This window comes from Chelonoidis abingdonii, chromosome 1 (assembly GCF_003597395.2).
Source record: "Chelonoidis abingdonii isolate Lonesome George chromosome 1, CheloAbing_2.0, whole genome shotgun sequence".
NCBI classification, from domain to species: Eukaryota; Metazoa; Chordata; order Testudines; family Testudinidae; genus Chelonoidis; species Chelonoidis abingdonii.
In genome coordinates this window covers 53,822,091-53,841,488 of record NC_133769.1, presented here as the reverse complement: position 1 = coordinate 53,841,488, position 19,398 = coordinate 53,822,091, and the positions used below count along the sequence as shown (strand labels likewise).

Sequence of the window (19,398 nt, the reverse complement as noted above, 5' to 3'; positions counted from 1 at the left end):
CTTAAATAGAAAAGAGGAGAATATTTTCTCTTCAAGAACCACCTTAACAGCCAAGAGGTGGAGAGTGAGTGTGAGAGAGGCAGAACTAAATTTTAAGAGAAAGCAGCTAATAATTTCTAAAGTAGAAGAACCAGAACTACTGCGTTTCATGTTGTCAGAGGCAGAATTTCTGGGGGGGACTCAGAATGGATGTTGTTTGCCACTGTCATAGGGCTCCCTGTCAAAGTGCTTCAGTTTCTCCCAGTCTCTGCAATAACGAAGGCCATGCTGTGGATACGGAATGGACTGGAAGTGCTTTTACATGTATAACAAAGGGAAAAGTACTGGAAAGAAAGTAGGCCCAATAATAAAAAGCATTTAATTAATGAAGAGTCAAAACTGGCTGGTACAGAACTCATTTTGTAAGCCTTTTTAATCCACAGAACTAAAAGGATAGGGAAATTCCTACACAGGATGCAAAGATGGTGATTTTAAAGTGAAAACTCATTTCTCCTCTCTCTCCTCCCTTCTCACCCCCATGCCAGAAAAAATACCTCCCCTTTCCTATTTGTCCCTCCTCTCTGAAATGACATAAGGATTTAGAAATTGCCATATGTGATTGGCTTAGTAGCGTATCTTGGCTTTGACAATGGCCAGTAATTATGATGTTTCAGAGGAACGAGGATGGAAGCTCACTATGGACAACTGCTATTGTAACAGCCCTTCCACTTTGCTTGCTCCTGACCTCACACAAGAACAGTCACGTAATGGCAGGGAGATGGACTATATGACCTTCGCATCTCCCGCTTCTTTGATTACATATCAAAACCAGGTCTAAACTGGGCAGATGGTAATCACAGATTAGATCAACTTAAGCAGATTCACATTTCAATTCTTGCTGCTTCTCTTTAGTACGTACTGTGTATTATACTAATATTACCTATAAATATGCAGATAACCTTTCCTTTTTCCCATTGAATTCATAACGTTGCCAGTTCAGAGGAATACCTACCTACCAAAAGTAACAACAGTGGATACAGGTTGTAGCGGTAGGCAATTATCTGTCCTATCTGAAAACATCTGAACATTACCAAATGAGGAAGTGCCCAAATTTTCTCATACTGATTTCTCTGATCTCTTCTAAAATAAAATTTTCCTGCTGAATTAGAGACAAAGTTAAAGAAGCTTTATTATCATATTCACCAGAGTAAATGTGAATAGATCTCCATAACAAACTGTGTACCTGTGAAGGTTCTGCAGGAATCGGGTAGATGGCACTGCATGGTCTCTCTCTTGGGGACAGGCAAGAATTTTCTCTGGAATGTTTATGTTTGTCAGACAACAAAGGAGAAGCTGGAATATAAACCCCCCCCCGAAAATAACTTAATGCACTAAAATGCACTGAAATACTGATCACTTAAATTCTGTGGGCCAATTTCATAACACAGAGACATCCTATTGTTCCCCTCCCAACAATTCACCTTCCTCTGACAATAAACTGCATTCTGTGTCACACAGGCAATAATTTGAGATTCAGTGGGTTAGTGTACTGAGAGCCATTTAACTCAGTGGACAAGCACTAACCTCTGGCACTGGATGGGGCAGAGCTGGTCACATTCGGTGAAGCGGAATGAGTAGAACTCAAGCTTGAGGTAGATGGACTTGGCTGGAAGTTGATGAGACACTCTTATGATCACATCGTACATACAAGTTTGTAAAATACAAATACACTGCATATGTATTACACAAACGTTTTGCCAAGAGCAGAGTTTTATAATTTATTACATTAATTTTCCAAGAGCTCTAAGCAGCAAACTGATGTAAATAATATGAATATCATTTATTACATTTTGAACTTGCTGCAGTGTTAGTGATAATTAGACTGAAAGGTCTGATTAGAGAAAAGAAATGGATTTGTGTTAGATTGTGTAGCTTTAAATAACTTTTCTCACATGCATTTATATTGTCAAATTGGACTGTATAGTTATGTAAATAATAATCACTCTCTATAACTAAAATGGATGACAGCACATAGAATATGAAGGTCTGTTTTATAAAAAAAGCTTTTAACCCTCTTTCAATCACAATTCTAAAGTAAATAGAAGACGATAGTGAGTAAATAAATCTAGTGCTTTCTTGTGAGAAAACTCACAATAAGATCATATTTAGCTTAACTATGGTAATACTTTGTACCTGCATGTTGAAAACTTCGTCGGAGCTTTCTGATTGCCCAGTGATATTGCTGACTTCAGCAGACGCTTGTGATGACAATGATGAGGATGAATATCTGTTTACAGCTGGGTAACTTAATGGACTGTTACAGGAAAAATAAAAAATTGATGTAGTCAATTCCTTTTCCAAGTTCTCCAATTTATTAAACACCAATGGGGGACAAAGAGAAAATAAACACTATCTCATCTCTTATCTCATACACTCTAATTTGGGTTTATTTATTATACTGTAATTTTTATCAGCTATGGATGTCTGCAGATGCCTGTGGACTGATATATTAAGAAGCATATATATGATAAATGACACCACAGAGAAAAACTGTTCTAGTACATCGTGTGAAAGTGCCAAAAACTAGAAATTCATTGTAATTTAATCTTTGATTTACCTGCGTCTAGGAATTACCCTGGCGCCATCTGGGCTCATAGAAGCAGGCGCTGAATTTCTACATACACGAGGGCTTCCATTTGGGAAGTGAACAGGACTAGCTTGCACACATGCAGAGAATTCCTAATTATTGGTTAAAAAAAAGGTTAATTAGAATAGGAAAAGCACCATCAAGCATTTTGTGACATACCTTTTCAATTTACTATCTGTATATTTTCACTTTGAATCGGGTGCATTAAATATTAATATCTAAGCAGCTAAAGTATTTTTTCTGCAGTGATGTTCAACATTTTCCTTTGATAAAGTAAAATCAATATTTTTCTTTAAGTCGCAAAGATAATTTCAAAAAGTGAAGAGAAGCTCCAGTGCTACATTAATGTAATGCAACCAAGCAACCAAAAGATGTCACTATTCATCACTTAGCAGAACTAACAACCATGTTCAAATGAAGCAGTCACTGCAGCTAAGCTGTGTCCAGGGCCGGCTCTAGGAACCAGCGTTCCAAGCATGTGCTTGGGGCGGCACTTTTCAAGGGGTGGCACTCCATTTTTTTTGTTTGTTTTGGAGGCAGCACTCTACCACCCCCTCTTTTTTTTTTTTTTTTTTTTTTGCTTGGGGCGGCAAAAAACCTGGAGCCGGCTTGGCTGTGTCCTATGGTCTGTCAGTACATCTGCTCACATACCTGTATTCCCAAACTTGACTTCATCACAAAGAACTGATCTACTAGCTTTTTGTGTAAAGGTCTCATATCCTGAGGCACAAACTTCTCATGTACAGCTAATCCGAATTCTAGAATCTGGGCCTTCACAAAAAAAGAGGAGAAAAAAAGACATTTATTTGTTGTGTTTCAGTTTAATTTTTGCTTTCCGTCATTAACCACCATGCTACAATGCTATGAATTCACAGAAATACATATTTTAGAAGGACCTTGATATTAAACAAGGCCTAAGGCCAAAACCAGGCATCTAGACAAAAATATTTACTTTTCTCCTCTTTGTGCTACTTGACTTTCAAAAGAATTTAGCTGGCTTGATACCAATGACTCAGTGTGAATGTGTGAATAAGCAGTTCTAAAAATATGAATGAAGACTTTCCCCAAACAATACTAGGAAGAAAATGTCACTGCGTAGAAATGTGAAAGATGATAACTCCAATAAGGAGCCAGCAGATCTGGGCAGGCAACATGGATGTGTGCAAACACAGTTCTTGGAATGCACATCCTGCTATGACTACAGAGCCCATGTTATTCCATTACCAGGTATTTCCTAAGCAGTGATAATTAATGTGGTGGCTTTATATGAAGGACAAAGGTCCACCAGGCTTGAGAGTAATAGCACCAAAACATATCACTTATTATCTTGTTCAGATTTACTTAGATGGATTTAAAATATTGGCTTAGTTAAGTGATGAGCCAAATAAACTTTAATGTAAAATAGAATAGTTACATTATGTTGTAATATCTTTGAATGAGAGCATCCAGCGGACATTTTGGGCCAGCATTTCAGTGGGTCTAAATCAGCAGAGCTGCGCTGACTTCACCATCACATGTGAAAATGACCATTTTGTTTCAGGGCAGGTCAACATTAATCTCTGCTTCTGAGGTGTTATGGTGCCTCCTGGGAGTTTACTCTTAGATCCCTTGTGCCCCATTCTCTTGTAGGGGCCCTGCTCTCCAGCTGGACTATATCTTCCATGATGCATCATGGCTTTCCTTGCAACTGAGCCACTGCAGTGCATCATGGGAATCTATGGGGTCAATATACAGAAACAAAACATTTCATCTAGGTTTTTCCCAATGAAAAATTCATCCAAAATTGATTTTTCCTACAGAAAATTTCTATTTTGACAAAAAAGGATGTTTTTATTGGAAAATGTTTTGTTGGATGTTTTTGACCAGCCTAGGAAGTAGGTAAAGTTTATCTGGCTTATCACTTAACCAAGTGAATATTTAAAGTTCCTTTTTCACATTTTATTTTATTGGTGAAACAAAGGGGAAAATAAGATATCAAAACAAAAAGTAGACATAGTCATTAATGTCATTTCCGAGCAGATCTCTTCCTTTCAGTTCATCACAAACTATGCAGCTCATCTATCTTCATTTTCCATAGACAGTAACTTCTACATTAAGCAATTCAAACCACATAATAAAAACAAATACAATAGAAAAAAAGGAGCAATACAGTTCAAAGATCAAATAGTGATCCTAAGTTTTAATATAAAGTGCAACCTCTCAGTTCCTTAGTTGCTGTCTATTTCTATTTCCTAGTCAGGCAAATATTTGTGGAAATTTTTTTTTAACATAATACAAGTTGTATTATTACTACAATATACTTTTTAGTCATAGCAGAGTCAGTCTGTCGTAGTGGTAAAATATGTAACATCATACAAATAAACCAAATATTTGCAAATGTCATCATATGAAAGGACGTTCTGCCTCTTACTGGTCCACTTATAGTTTTTTTGGAGCGAGGAAAAGAGGATGAAGAGGATCAGAGAGATTAAGTTAACTACAGTTGGAAACCTACTTGTAGAGAGTTGCAGGCTATCTGAAAACGTATACAGCAAATATTGAGGGCCACTGAGCAGCTAAACACTGCAATTTCATATCTCATCCGGGCACATATCAATTTCAGCTAGAATACACAGTAGGCTCTTTGCTATGTCTTTTCTCCATTTTACCTGCTCAAGCATCAGCTCTCTCAAGCGTGTGATCTTCTCCCCATCCTCTGGGTGGTTCAAGATATATTCCTTCACAAAGAATGCCTAAGCAGAACGTAATCATGGCACAAAGTCACAACAAATTTGATGAACATGTTTACAACAGCTTTAGGGCACCACGTTTTTCAAAACAAACCCCAACCCTTCCCACAGCAGTACAGAATAATAAAATCATGTATCACAGTTATAGACCCATTTTCACATTTAAAGACACCGCTGTTCTTTTTTAACAAACTGAAATTCAACTTATACACAGAGAGCACCTGCACAAATAAATGGCATGAAAAGCCTTTCACCAAGGTCCAAGAAGTGAACCGCTTCCATTTGGCCAGGTAGGTCGCTCTGGTGGGAGGCTTTCTGCTGCCCAACAGGGCCTGTTGAACACCGGCCAAGCGCTTCTGCTCCTCTGCATTTAACCATGCAGCAGCCAAGCCATCAGGTGCAGCACTGCCAGGTTTGGATGCAGAAGACTGCCGTGGTTTTGGGACAGCAGGTCTGGCCTGACCGGCAGCTGTAACGGTACAGTCACCGACGGGTACAGCAGCGTGCCAAACCTGTGCTGGTGTGGCCAAGCTAGTGCTATGAGGATCACCTTTGCCCTGTCTTGCTTAATCTTCATGAGGACCCTGTGAATTAACAGCACTGGGGGGAAGGTGTATAACCGAGCCCCCAACCATGGGAATAGAAAAGTATCTGACAGGGAGCCTCTGTCGATCCTCCAAATTGAGCAGAAAATGTGGCATTTCCTGTTCTCCCTGGGTGTGAACAGGTGCATCTGGGGAGTCCCCCACATCTGGAAGTTGATGCTGACCACTTCCAGATGGAGGGTCCACTCGTGGTGAGATGAGAAGGTCCTGCTGAGGCGATCTGCCAAAGCGTTCCTGGTCCCGGTGGGTGGCTATGAGGTGAATGTTATGTTATACACAGAAGTCCCAGAGCCTGATGGCTTCTTGGCAAAGGGCAGATGATCTGGCTCCGCCTCGCTAGTTCATATAGAATATAGCCACTGTATTGTCTGTCAGGACCTGGACCACCATGTTTTCTATGTGAGATAGAAAGGCTTGGAAGGCCAGGCAAACTGCACCCTGACGTTGATGTGTAGGGAATGACAGTGACTCGACCAACGACCTTGTGTTCTGAGATCGCCCAGGTGGGCTCCCCACCACAGGTCCGAGGCATTGGAGACGAGGGTCACTGATGAGGATGGAGCTGCGAAGGGAACTCCCTCCAACACTGATGCAGGATTCTGCCACCAAGTGGGCGACGACAGTATAGGTCCAGGATCCTGACCACATGGTCCATGCTGTGTCTGTTGGGGATATAGACCAACGTCAGCCACACAGAGTCAGAGCCTGGCTGCCATGTGGCCCAACAATCGCAGGCATGTAAGAGTGGTGGTGAGAGGGTGGGCTTGCATGCACGAGAGAAGATCCGCCATGGCTTGGAACCAAGCTGTGGGGAGGAAGGCTCTTTCCTGAGTAGAGTTGAGGACCACTTCAATAAACACTATATGTTGCACTGGAATTAAAGTAGACTTTTTCTCATTTATTAACAGCCCCAGGTCACGACAGGTGGAGCAAACCAGATCAAGATGCCACTGCATCTGATCCTGGGACCAGCCCTTTATCAGCCAGTTGTCGAGATATGGGTAAATTTGAACACTCTGGCACCTCAGGTAAGTGGCCACTGGCACTATGCACGTTATCACTACCCTTGTGGCTGACAAGAGACCAAAGGGCAGCGCCGTGAATTGGAAGTGATGCTGGCCCAGCAAAAACGGAGGAAGTGCCTGTGCTGTGGGAAAATGGAAATATGGAAACCCTTCAAGTTGAGGACAATGTACCAGTCCTTCAGATCCAAGTAGGGGGTGATGGAGGCCAGGGAGACCATGTGAAACTTCAACTTCTTGAGAGACTTGTTGAGGCAACACAAGTCCAAAATGGGTCTGAAGTCCCCTTTTGCTTTTGGGATTAGGAACTAGCGGGAGTAGAACCTTTTCCTTTCATGTCCCGGTGCCTCTACTGCTGCCAGGTGTAGGAGGTTCTCAACATCTTGGACGAGAAGTTGCTCATGAGAAGGGTCCCTGAAGAGAGATAAGGAAGGGGGTGGGAGAGAGGGTTGGCCACGAACTGCAGGGTGCACCCTGAAGATATTACGTTGTGCACCCAACGGTCCGAGGTCAGCTGTGACCAGGCCAACTGGAAGGGGCACAGATGGTTGAGGAAAGAGTGGGAGGGTGTATCCTGGGAACTGACTGAGGCAGCGTCCTCGAGCACACTCTCAAAATGACTTCTTCTGGCCTCCATGGCCCCTGGAAGGGCCAGACTGAGAAGACAAATGGGAAAACAAAGTGTAATGCCACTTAGACCCCTTGTGTCTATCCTTTCTCCTGTAGGTGCCCAGCCGGAGAGTCCCCCAGGACCTAGACTGGGGAGGTGGTGGGCCGAACAGCTTCCTGGTCTGTGGATATGAAGGCCCAAGGAGCGGAGGGTGGCATAAGAACATAAGAACGGCAGTACCGGGTCAGACCAAAGGTCCATCTAGCCCAGTATCTGTCTACCGACAGTGGCCAATGCCAGGTGCCCCAGAGGGAGTGAACCTAACAGGCAATGATCAAGTGATCACTCTCCTGCCATCCATCTCCATCCTCTGACAAACAGGCTAGGGACACCATTCTTTTACCCATTCCTGGCTAATAGCCATTTATGGACTTAACCATCATGAATTTATCCAGTTTTCTTTTAAAACTGTATAGTCCTAACCTTCACACCTCCTCAGGTAAGGAGTTCCACAAGTTGACTGCGTGCTGAGTGAAGAAGAACTTCCTTTATTTATTTAAACCTGCTACCTATTAATTCATTTGTGACCCTTAGTTCTTGTATTATGGGAATAAGTAATACTTTTCCTTATCCACTTTCTCAACATCACTCATGATTTTATATACCTCTATAATATCCCCCCTTATTCTCCTCTTTCCAGCTGAAGAGTCTACCCTCTTTAATCTTTCCTCATATGGCGACCCTCTCAACCTTAATCATTTTAGTTGCCCTTTTCTGAACCTTTCTAGTGCTAGAATACCTTTTTGAGGTGAGGAGACACATCTGTACCAGTATTCGAGATGTGGGCGTACCATGGATTTATATAAAGGCAATAATATATTCTCAGTGTTATTCTCTATCCCTTTAATGATCCTAACATCCTGTTTGCTTTTTTGACTGCTCTGCACACCTGCGTGGACATCTAGAGAACTATCCACGATGACTCCAAATCTTTTTTCCTGATCGTTGTAGCTAAATTAGCCCCCATCATATTGTATTATAGTTGGGGTTTATTTTCAATGTGCCATTACTTTACATTTATCCACATTAAATTTCATTTGCCATTTTGTTGCCCAATCACTTAGTTTTGTGAGATCTTTTTGAAGTTCTTCACAATCTGCTTTGGTCTTAACTACCGTGAGTAAATTAGTATCATCTGCAAACTTTGCCACCTCACTGTTTAGCCCTTTCTCCAGATCATTTATGGATAAATTGAATAGGATTGGTCCTAGGACTGATCCTTGGGGAACACATTAGTTACCCCTCTCCATTCTGAGAATTTACCATTAATTCCTACCCTTTGTTCCGTGTCTTTTAACCAGTTCTCAATCCATGAAAGGATCTTCCCTTTTCTCCCATGACAGCTTAGGTAGTCTTTAAGGCCGTGAAGCCTTGTGTCTGTGAACATGGAGAAGAGCCCGCCCCCTCAAACTGGAGTCCTGAATAGTGACCTGCATACCCTGGGATAACCCAGAGAACTGCAGGCAGGAGCTGCACCTCATGACCACCACTGAGGCGACCACCCTGGCCTGTGAGTTCGTAGTGTCCCAGAGGCCATTTGGAGGACCCCTCTCGCCACCGCTGTGCCTTTTCCACCAAAGCAGCGAACTCCTGGGGTTGGTCCTGTGGGAAGGTCTCCTTGAATTTGCTGTTAAAATTGTACCTGCCAAAAAGGCCTGGTGGTTAGACACTCAAAATTGCAGGCTGGCAGGCAAATAAACTCTTCTGCCAAACAAGTCCAGTCTCTTGGCATCTTTGTTTTTCGGCCTGCCACTGACTTGGCCCTGCCTATCCCTTTCATTAACAGCAGACATGACCAGTGATGCCACTGGAGGGTGCATGTACTAATATTCAAACCTTTTTGCAGGGATGTAATACTTCTTTTCCACCTTCTCAGAAATAGGGGGAATGGAAGAGGGGGTCTGCCACAGCGATTTGGCGATCTTAAGGACCTCTGGGTGGACAGGCACTGGAGGAGGATATAACACTAAAGAGGTCGTTGGACTCCTCTGTGAACTCACTTTTTAAGTTCAAATTGGTAATCACCCTTTTAAGAAGGGTCTGGAGTTCCTGGAAGTCATCGAGGAGGGACCTGCCAATGCTTCGTCCAGAGACAACGATGATTGCACTGCCGGGGGAGGGGCAAGTTCACCTTCCCTCTCTGGGGATGGCTCCTTGGGTGTTGAGGCCTGCTGTCCCCGCGTTGGATTTGGCGCTGTGTTCGGAGGTGGCTTGTCCGAGGTGGCAAAGGAAGACTGGTGGGAATATGGGACGGGCTTTATGGGCACATCCCACGGGTTCCAGCATGGCCATTGAGTGGGACACTGTCCTTGCTGCCATGACGTAACTGCAGATGCCGCACTGGTTTTGTGGGTCAGCAGAGACTGGCTTGCCCTTAGATGTTGAGGTCTTAGCTAAGTCTGGTGCCTGGTGCAGCAACAGCAGTACCAGATGGCCTGCTTGTTCTTTAGCCCCGGGGCCACTTCGGGCAACGAATGACCTAGGAGAAGCCGGGGTCCCCAGCCACTCCCAGGACTCTGAGGCAGATCCCTGGACAGACTAGGGGGTCTGACCGCAGCGGTACCCCCGGGAAGCCTCAGTACAGGCACTTGACTTGACGTAGATCCTTTGCTTTAAGCCCCTTTCCCTTCTGGTGCTGGGAGGCTCTTCTTCTTTTGTTGCTTCTTAGGCACCAGCGAGAGGGAATGGTGCTGAACAGAGCCCGGTGCTGGCAGTGCACTCCATGCCGATGTTGAGGTACTCGGTGTGGGGTCCAAGCGGGAGGGCTCTGACACAGGACAAAGTGCAGCCTCCAAGAGGACAGCCCTCAAGCAGATATCCTGCTCCTTTTGGGTTCTATGACAAATTTTTTTTTACAGATTCTGCACTTGTCCTTCCTATGGGACTCCCCCAAGCACTTCAAACAGCTCTCACGGAGATCACTAATAGGCATCGGCCTGTTGAAACTGGGATAACAGGGCATGCCCTTCTCTGGGGCGAAATCCCAGCAGGGACTCTAACTACCAAACTAACCTGACACTTAACTTAATAGCTAACTAAGTACTTACAAACTATATACAAAGAAGATAGACAATGGGCTAACCGCTACCATTCTTGCAATGTAAGACAAGGTGCTCTGACCAACCATCCCAGGTGGTAAGAAGGAAGTGAAAGTGTAGGCCGGCAGCTCCTAATATACCAGGACATGGGCACGACACTCAAGGGGGTGTCATAGCTGACCCTTTGATATTTATTTTAGGGTAGGTGATGATGTCTATTAGTACTATTTGCACCCATTATATATAATACCATCTGTATGTTTTTATACAGAGCAAGAGTTAGACAGAAAGAGCTTAAAATTAGTAAAACTATGCATGAAACAGATAATACAATAGATCCGTAATATATATTTTATAAATAAACTGCTTACCTCTTGGTACCTAGCAACGCCACCATTAACTGCTGCATCTATGACCCCATTCAGACACATTGTGAGTGGGTTTATATTCTGCATCTGTCGGGTCTGACACTGACTAATCAGAGTTCTCAGCTGCTGGTTCTTATTTTCCAGCACTTCAATAGCATTCTCAAGGGGACTCATTTCCACCTGGGGGGAGGGGGGGAAATCACCAAGAACATGCTTAATTCTCAAATATTTAACAGGTAATTTATTAAAGGATGTTTTTGCTGAATTCTAGACTCTAAACAAGGTTATTCTATATTACTAATTTCTCCTATATTTGTAGATAATTCCTACATGCTTGGGTTGCCTTGTGAGATATGAGGTCAAAGACAGAAAGACTTTAACCACACAAGCAAGGACCAAATTCTACCAGCAAATCATATTATCTGACTCTGCAAGGCTGGTGAGCACCTCCTGCAAAATACTGAGTCCTTTAACTCCTGGTGAAATTAACAAGGCACTCATTATCAGGCCCGGAGTGATATAAATTTGTGGGCCTTACTAAAGGGTCACAGGAGTTTCCCTAGCTGCTAATACATACTGCAAGAAGACTGAAAGGCAGAAGAAAGTTTACAGTTCAGTAGCTAGAGTAGAGAATAGACTGTTCTATGGCCTCTATAGTTGTCATCATTTACCAAATGTTACCACGCAGTGGTATTTGAGACAATGCAATTACGTGCTATGCTAAGCATAGAGGAAACTGTAGTATTTCAGATATAATTGTTGGCAAAAACTGATTGTAATGGTGATAAAGGTACCTAAGGTATTTTGGGGTGACATTTTTCATGCAAAATATTGGGCTGTGCAGTATTGATCTCAGAATTTACGTGTATTGGAGTAGCAGCCACAGTACCAATCAGCTAACAGATTTTCTCTTGCTTTACACAGAATTGTGTACTAAATTTGTACTAAATTGAGTAGCTGTTTTTCAGCTGGGACTATACCAGAAGGATGACAGAAAGACTGACAAACAAAATAACAAAATAAAAAAGAGAGAAAAGAGTAGATTTTTTTCAAGGAAATAATTTGTACAGAAGTAACCGTGCGTTGAATGGGGACTAATTAGTATTGGACTATCTTCTTTGGCAAGAGGGAGAATATTGGCATGAGCCAACCTTCTGGGCCTGAAACTTGCCAGGTTAGCTAGAGAACTTTAAACAAGAAGGTTTATTTTTCAGAATATATTTCGAATGTATTAGAGAAGTTTCCCTGAAATTTAGCTATGAAGAAAAACAATAAATTACAAGCTGTTTGTAATGGGCTGCTACTTTAGACCTTGATCTTACAATGAGCTTCACGTAGGCAGGTTTCTGTGCCAATGCAGAGACCCAGTGACTTTAACAGGACTCCATGCAGAGAGAGGGATCCACCCCTCTGTCACTTATAGCAGAACGAGGGCCTTGAGAACGATTACATTTCAAGTACACCAAAGACATGTTAGGCCAGAAATATTCTAAGCCCTGAACCCTGTCATACCAGGTTCTAAGAAAATAACTTGCTGACATTAAGTGTCACCTCTGACTATATTTTCCTTCTTTTTTTTTTTGGCTTGAATTGTTTGAATCAATCACAATGATGGTTGGTGGTTCCTACCTGTGCTATTCAATTATTTATGGGAACTAGACACCATAGAAGGATTTAAAAATCATTTATTAGCTTTATTCAGCATAAAAAGCAGGCTGAGTTGGATTCCTGCCACTAGCAACTCTAGATATTACTAACAAATCTTTAAATCTGGTTTATTACATGCTGTACATATAAAGAAGTAACTTAGTTGCTAACCCAGTATCCAAAATGAACTCAGAAGCAAGAGTCTATTAACAGATCTCTTCATACTCACTACTTCACGTTTTTCCACTTCAAACCAGCGGGATATCCCAGGCAAACTCTGCACTAAGATCAATGTTGTTCTTTCCACCCACAGACTCTGCAAAATACAAAAGCAAATTATTTTGTGTTTTGTTCTTTTGAAGACATGTGATCTAAAATGCACATTGCTTTTGCCATCTTGCCCTATTTTCTGTGGTTTGTTAAATCTTCTGCAGTTTTTTTTTAACTGATGGATTTCTTCATTCTTGTGATATTGAATGGCAGAAATGTGGTAATAGCCAAATCTGCACAAATGACCACCCAAAAGTGTACAATATACAATCTTCTTTACCGTCTAGGATTGACTATTAATTTCTGTTGATCTCACGAGTGGAAGATACTGTTTTTAATAATATCCTGGTCTGTTCTCTAAATGGACTACAGATGAAAGCTACTCAAAACCTAATCAGCTGGGAAAAAGGACAGTTTCTAGTTTTTGATTTCTGAGATGCTGAATAAATGAGAAAAATACTTATGTTTAAAAAGAGTGACTCACTCTCCTTTATCAATTCCTACAATATATCAAAGAGTATTACATATGTCACCCACAAACACATATAATACTATTAAGTGCCTTTTAGGGAAACATCTTAAAGTAATTTAAAAGCATTTATTATGACATAAAAGTCTGTTGAATTACAAGGTTCCTTCAGTATACGATATAATACTTATATAAAATACAGTTAAAGAATCCTAAACCTTGATCAGAATAAAGAATTGATTCATTAAGCTCATTTTTATGGTGCTTTTTATTACCCTTATAGTTCTCACTCTAAGTTTACAGCAATACCAACATGTGACAATGCACTTTAACAATTTGAATAATTCCCTTATTGAAGCACAAGATATACAAACGTATTTCATATATACATTACTAAGAGATGAATATCTTTATACATATATATAAATAAAACCAGGCAGGCATATGCTGAAAGAGTTTCTAAATGTCTTGTGTGTCAGTGTTAAGGTTGGCACTGGAAAATAAAAAGGTGAATTTTCCACACACCAATGTTTCTGTCACTAGGATTAATAATCATTTATTTATTAGGGACTAAATTGTGGCTAGGCCCTGGATTACAAGATAGCATGTAGTTGTCATGTCACAAGCTCAGACCAGGAATCATATTGTAACTTAAAGAGTCACAATTTGGTCGCTTCTTCCCTCTTCTTCCACAGGAGGAATCACCTGTGCCAGCCTTATGCCTGGCGCAGATTACTTTACTTCCAGTCTGTGCCAGTTTAACTGTTTTAGCAAACTGTGTGGACGCTGCTCTCCTCCAGCAAAGCTACATATGTAGTTTATGCAGGTAGCGTGTGGAGGGAAGTAAGGGGGCTTCTCACAGCTTCTCACTCTCACTCACTCAGGTATGTAGGACAAGTGACAATCTTGCCTTATGTTTGTCTTCCTTATTTTAATTAAAATCAGAAGAGTATGGAAATGACCACTTGATTTACCATTATTTGCATGGTCCATTTAATTTACTCTTATCTACTTCATTCAGCACATGACTATAAACCATTTTATGAACGATGTTATACAGCATCAGTAGCACAGGAAACTATACGGTACTGTACCTTGAATTCATTCTCCTTGTCTTTGGTCCCTTTGTGGAATGGCCTGTCATATCGGAATCTCCAGATGTGATTCACTTTATAAAAACTCTTGATGTTATCTGGGATACCCTCTCTCTGCAGGACCTCCTGGCTTTCAGGAATTGGTGTCACTGCATAGATCTGCAGATCTATGTGTAAAAAGTTAAGGGCCAAACTAGCTTATTACCAGCAAAACAAGCAGGCTGATTTCTGAAGCTTGAAGGAATAAAAATTCTGAAAGTTCATATCCTTAAGCTTCCAGATCATTAACCTCTTTTAACAGGTCACAATTACTTCTAAAATGCAGCTATCTAGTATATGGAAATAATAAAAATATTGAACAATGGATATTCCTTCTGACTTCACCCATAGCTTATGATGCCATGCTCTGTAAACCAAGAACTAGAAGTATTGCAACTTAAACTGACATACTAGTGCTCCAAGTCTGACAGTTCTGCAAAATAATTTAAATGAAATCAAAATGTTTAACCAGTGATCTCCTACCAAGGATTTTTAAACAAAGAAACAAAAACATTGAAAAGAATGACTGGAAATAGTTTACCTGAAGAAATTATGAATAAAAAGTGTTACATCAGGAAAGAATTTGACTTCTAATTCCAATTATTTCAGTGGAATTAGATCATATGTGAATTTGGCTGTAACAGTATATATATATATTTTTAAGAAGTGTGCAAAAATTAACTGCAGAGTATGATCTTGTGAAAATATGGATACACTGTGCTTCTGCCTGAAAGATTGTCTCATCTGGCTGATTGGCATGTTGCATAGCAATGGCATGTGGGAACTCATTCAACATTCGCTGTTGAAAAGCCTCCAATCTCTCATAGTCATGTCCTCGGCAAACAAACTCCTTATTCTGTACAGAAGAAGCAGAGCTAGTTACATGAAAATAACTGGGTACTATTAAATAAATAAAGACACACACTTTTAAAAGAGGGCTTTTGGGGATGCTTATTGCACTAGCTGAACAAAGGAAAAGGTAAGTAACAAAAGGCAAAAGCAGAAAACAAATACATATCGAGGGAAAAAGTGATTTAGTCAAAAGGAAACAAATGTAATTGTGTCATATAAAATACATTTTATTGCTTGAGGCATTTTGAAAAATCTAATCATTACATATTTCTGTAAGCTGTGATCTGAAAGGCAAACATTTTTTTTTACTAGCTGAAAGTATGCATGAGTAATGTAAAGTAATGGATGGTGAAGGCAACAGGAGAGTCATAAGTCCTTTGTGTGGTGTACTGAATTTTTTTGCTTGTTAGTTCAAAATCTTGCTTTATAGATATGCACCTTGGAGAAAGGGAAGGGATAAAAAACCTTCAAAACGCATCCTTATTGCCTCTTCCTCTAAAGACTGCGCAGATCACCAGTCTGATATATTCTGCCTCTCCTGCCTTAGAGGGGAAGAGAGAATGAGGGTAACTGAGCCTGCTCCAACTCTGAATCTTCAACATGACCACTCACTGTTCCCCTGCACTACCAGGTCAGTTGGCCATTTTTAAACATTTGTGTGTGCAACATGAATCTCACGTAAAGCATCAAATGCCAATGGAATTCCCAATGCAGTGCTGGAATGCTGGAATTCCCAATGCAGCACTGATTGTTTACGATGGTTGTGCTGATACCTACAAGTGCTATGGAAATAATTCTTCATTAGTTTCCTATACCTGTGGGCAGAGGGCACAGGACTTAAGACAGGGCCACATCTTTGTATAGTATAGGATTTTATCCAACTTATCAGGAGTAGATATGCACATTCACCATTTCCCAAGCAATAATGTTAAATCAGCTGGGTCAACAGAAGGGGAAAACTAGGGTAAAAATATTCAAAGGCACTTAAGTTCCATTTTCAAGAGTGACTCAGGCACTTCAGAGCCTAAGTCTCATTAAAAGTCAATGGGATTTAGGATCCTAAGTATCTAAGCCCCTTTTCAAAATGAGACATAGGTAGCTGAAAAAGTTATCCCTAGTCTGTACTTTGTAAAGGGGTGGTGTTGATTACTGTCCCCAATTGCCCCTTTGCCCAGTAGACCCCACTCCATCCCCGAACACACACCAACAGGTTTCTAGGCAGTCGCTAATAAAAACAAAATGGGAGTAAGGTTCTTGAGGAAGCATTGCTCCCCTAGTATCCCACAGCTGATGCCTGATCTCTCATTTGTATGCGAGACATACTTGGAGCTCATGACATGTATGGTTTTGGAGGAGCTGTTGTCCACTCTGTGGAAACAAACATCTCACTCCTCTAAAAGAATATTAAGAGGTTACTCCATTAGATAAAACACCTGGAGTTTTCCATCTCCTACAAAGGAAGAACTGGCATAAGACATAATCAAGTTCTCAAGTAGGGGAAGAGATGATGATTGAAAGCATAACCAATAGAATTAGTGCATAAAATTGATTTTGAATTTACTCACTCTCAAGAAAAATGGGAACTTTTTCCCGTAAAATCCAACTCTGAAAAACTCTGGCTCCAAACGTTGTTGATCCATGATTTTATCATACAAAGAAGCTTCCATCATCTGAATAAGATTGAGAAAAAGTAATATATGTTTTATACTTAAAGCTTTTACAGAGAAGAGGTTGCTCAGTGCCCCAAGGTATTAGAATCACATTTCAGTTCTAATCAGCAATAAGGAGAACTAGATGACTCTTTTACAGTGGATTGAAAGCTTCCAAGAATTTTTGTGAAGTTATTTTCACTTAGGAAGAACAGATATCACCTTTTATTTCTGTTTGATTGTTTTCGGGTGAAAAATCAACACACAAATCTCTTAGAATAATAAAGATGTGCACATTTTTCTTCTTTAATCTTCCTAATTTACCATCTCCATTCTTACTATATACACACACACCCACACACACCCAGTTTGAAACATAATTCCAAGTATTTTGCTGATTACTCAAGTATTTAGCTATAATATAGGCACTTCCATGAGCACAGGGCATTAAGTTTGGGATTTTCAAAGAATCCTGCTTCAGGGAGCTAGGTGCCCAAATCTAATTTAATATCAATAGAAGCTGAGTATTTAACTTCCTTGAGATCCTTTGAAAATTTCAGTCTCGAAAATTTATAAAAATCCTTTCTTTGACCAATATATACAGTAGTTGTTTCACTCAAAATATTGGCACAAAGTGACTTGGTTTCAAAAGTTTCCTGTTTTTCTTGATGTGATTCAAGAGACAGGTTCTCTGTCAATATTTTACAATAGTGATAAAAGAAAAGATCAACGTTAGTCAGTTATTGATACAATTTTGTTAATTTGCTAATATTAAAGTCTTTGGGGGGAAATGTAATCCGAAGTAATATTAATTGCCGTCCTCCTTAAATTACTTGAAGAAACCTCAGTTTTATACAAAGTCAGATTAACATCAACAGTGCATCGTACTGGATGACTATTTGGCATTTCAGACTTTCAGATATTCACAACATAGATATGTCAAGGACCAATTAAATAGGCAAGACTAGGGATGCAGGTTTGTCAAGATGTGAAAAAGTGTCAGGTAGCATAATCTTCCCATTATTTGTGACTTTTTTTGTGTGCCCATGATGCAACCAGCAGTGGTGGCTCCTGTCTGACAGGGTTGGACCTGGCAGCCCACTCTGGTGTTGTGACCTGGTATGCGGGGTTGTAGCACTGGTCAGGTTTGGCCCAGCTGCCCCCTGTCATGACTGGGGGTAGGTGGAGGTGGTGGGGCCAAACTTCAGTGAGCGGCACTGGAACCTGGTGCATTGGGCTGCAGTGCTGTTGAGGTTTGGCTGCCCCTCCATTGTAATGTGGTGCTCCATCCCAGTGACCTCTCTATTCTTCCTTGTCCCCCAGCCTCCCTTCCACTCTGGGCCTGGATTAGGGCTGCGATGTCTGGGTGGAGAGGTGCTGTTACGAATGGTCTGTGCCCCACTGTCAGAGAGTGAGGAGGAGGAGGAGGAGGAGGACAACATGTTTTACTGAAAATCATGGAGCAGTCACAGTAAATTTAGTTACCTGTGACTTTCAGTACATTTACTGTGTCTGCTCTATGACAAATCTGCTGCCCTATGCATTACTAAGGGCAAAATTTTCACTGTAATAAGCAGCAGCAAGTTCAGCATATGTGTGGCTCTATCTGTCCAATAGAGCAAACTAAATATTAAATATGCTTTTGAGTTCCTAAAAAAATCTTTTAGTAGAACAGGAAGGTTCTAATAGGAAAGAGGACAAAACCCTCATTTAGGTTCTGAATTGTTAAATTGTCATTTAAAAAAAAAAATCATGGTTCTCAGAAAAATATTTATACAGAACTAATGATCCATCGCTCTGCTTTTCAAGCAATTAGAATAATGAAGGTGGGTGGCTGCTCATAACAGAGTGATTGTGTATAGTGTTAGCTAGAAATATGAATACAACAAAAGTACAGCTTTGAACTCACTCATGTGTTAAAAGTGTTTTGCAGCAGCAGTCCAATTGGATGGCTGCCCAAAATGAAAGCATTGACAATCTATCCATTTACTGTTATTCTGCATATATTCCAGAATACTTCATATATAGAAGAACTCAATGGGACTATGGAAGACAACACTAGAAGTCAACTCAAGGCAGCTTGCACAAGTGGCCATCAAGCGCGGCATATACCAAGGTGATGCACTGTCCCCGCTGCTGTTCTGCATAGGCTTAAACCCCCTCAGCCAGATAATCACAAGGACTGGCAGACCATCGTGGTAATAGACAAGAGCAGAAGACAGCGGTGGTGATAGATATAGCAGTGCCAAGTGACAGCAACATCAGGAAGAAGGAATATGAGAAGCTGAGGAAGTACCAGGGCCTGAAAGAGGAACTAGAG

The 19,398-nt window shown here is 41.0% G+C and overlaps 1 protein-coding gene across 1 annotated transcript in view; it reads right to left on the bottom strand.

The window, feature by feature from the left end:
* DOCK4 (dedicator of cytokinesis 4) overlaps window positions 1-19,398 on the bottom strand; it is a 421,428-nt gene that overhangs the window by 13,483 nt on the left and 388,547 nt on the right. The window contains 11 exon segments of the mRNA XM_032782929.2: window positions 1,223-1,332; window positions 1,564-1,645; window positions 2,173-2,293; window positions 2,597-2,718; window positions 3,278-3,397; window positions 5,275-5,358; window positions 11,062-11,238; window positions 12,935-13,021; window positions 14,539-14,705; window positions 15,292-15,433; window positions 16,995-17,099. Of these exon segments, the coding sequence (XP_032638820.1) occupies window positions 1,223-1,332; window positions 1,564-1,645; window positions 2,173-2,293; window positions 2,597-2,718; window positions 3,278-3,397; window positions 5,275-5,358; window positions 11,062-11,238; window positions 12,935-13,021; window positions 14,539-14,705; window positions 15,292-15,433; window positions 16,995-17,099 (1,317 nt within the window).